The 1,087-nt window shown below is 44.0% G+C and overlaps 1 protein-coding gene across 1 annotated transcript in view; it reads left to right on the forward strand.

Annotated features, from left to right (window-relative positions):
- LOC119576543 (cuticle protein AM1199-like) overlaps positions 1 to 439 on the forward strand; it is a 917-nt gene extending 478 nt beyond the window's left edge. The window contains exons 2-3 of the mRNA XM_037924223.1: positions 1 to 13; positions 138 to 439. The exon at positions 1 to 13 is cut by the window's left edge and continues 214 nt beyond it. Of these exons, the coding sequence (XP_037780151.1) occupies positions 1 to 13; positions 138 to 375 (251 nt within the window). The 3' untranslated portion in view covers positions 376 to 439. The remainder of the gene's footprint in view (positions 14 to 137) is intronic.
- Positions 440 to 1,087: the final 648 nt, after the last annotated feature.

Below are 1,087 nucleotides of genomic sequence, written 5' to 3' on the forward strand. Positions count from 1 at the left end.
AAGGCTCATTCAGGTGAGTCAGGACAAGTTCAGCACTTTTTGTGCATGGGATATCTCACAAACGTTATTTATACCGAGTTAATGCACAAGCACAAGCGCTACACACCTAATAACCTGTTGTAATATCAACCTTTCAGCTTCACCTTCCCGGATGGCCAAGTGTTCGACCTCCAGTTCGTCGCCGACGCCAACGGTTACCAGCCTCAGTCGCCCTACTTACCTGTGGCTCCTGCCTTCCCCCACCCCATTCCCGCCCACGCCCTCGAGCAGATCGAGCGAGGTCGTCTTGAGCATGAAGCTCGCGCCCGCGGAGAACTGCGTGAGTCGTCCAGCCACGGTCACTCCGCTCCCTCACAACTCTACGGCCGACCCTAGTAGATTATTTGATGAACGAGTTCTCAGTCGTTTCTTAATTTTCTTCTGTCATTCCTTGTTGAGTATATCTTCTTGTTATACCAGTATAGGATGAGTGTTTGTTATTCCTTGTGATTTGTCTTATTTATTTGCAAATAAATTTTGACCCTTTACAACTTTTTTTTTTCTCTGTGTTAGAATTTCCTTATTTACACGTATTGCTATAGTCGAGGTTGTGTTCAATTTAAAGTCGTTTAGTTAATTTAGACATGAATACAAATGTAAATAATTACATTTCTCTCTCGTGGGTTATTCTGATCGAATAAAGATTTCTATGATTACTATTAATAAACACATGAAGTAGATTAATGAATAATATAAATCCCTTTCAGACTTTTTTTTCACGGCCCGCCGTGTTCTCAAATATAGACATTTCCCACACCTGACAACAGTTTCTATACCACCCTAGTGGACGGTAAAAAATCGTTGCACCAGATATAAAGGAATCGGCTTCGTAAAAAATCGATGTTTCTGCAACGGCCTTAGATCCATCACCTCCCGTCGGCGCAGACAAGACATCAGTGTCTCATGGGGAAGAGGACGCACCTATCCCTGTGGTTATACCTTACAGAATGTATGCATGTATGTGCACGCAGTGTTCAGAAGGAAGCTGGCGACCGCAAGTCGATGCCAATCGATGTCAACCTGCCGGCTAGATTCGTCCAGGAGTACT

The sequence above is a fragment of the Penaeus monodon genome, chromosome 9, assembly GCF_015228065.2.
Source record: "Penaeus monodon isolate SGIC_2016 chromosome 9, NSTDA_Pmon_1, whole genome shotgun sequence".
Classification (NCBI taxonomy): domain Eukaryota; kingdom Metazoa; phylum Arthropoda; class Malacostraca; order Decapoda; family Penaeidae; genus Penaeus; species Penaeus monodon.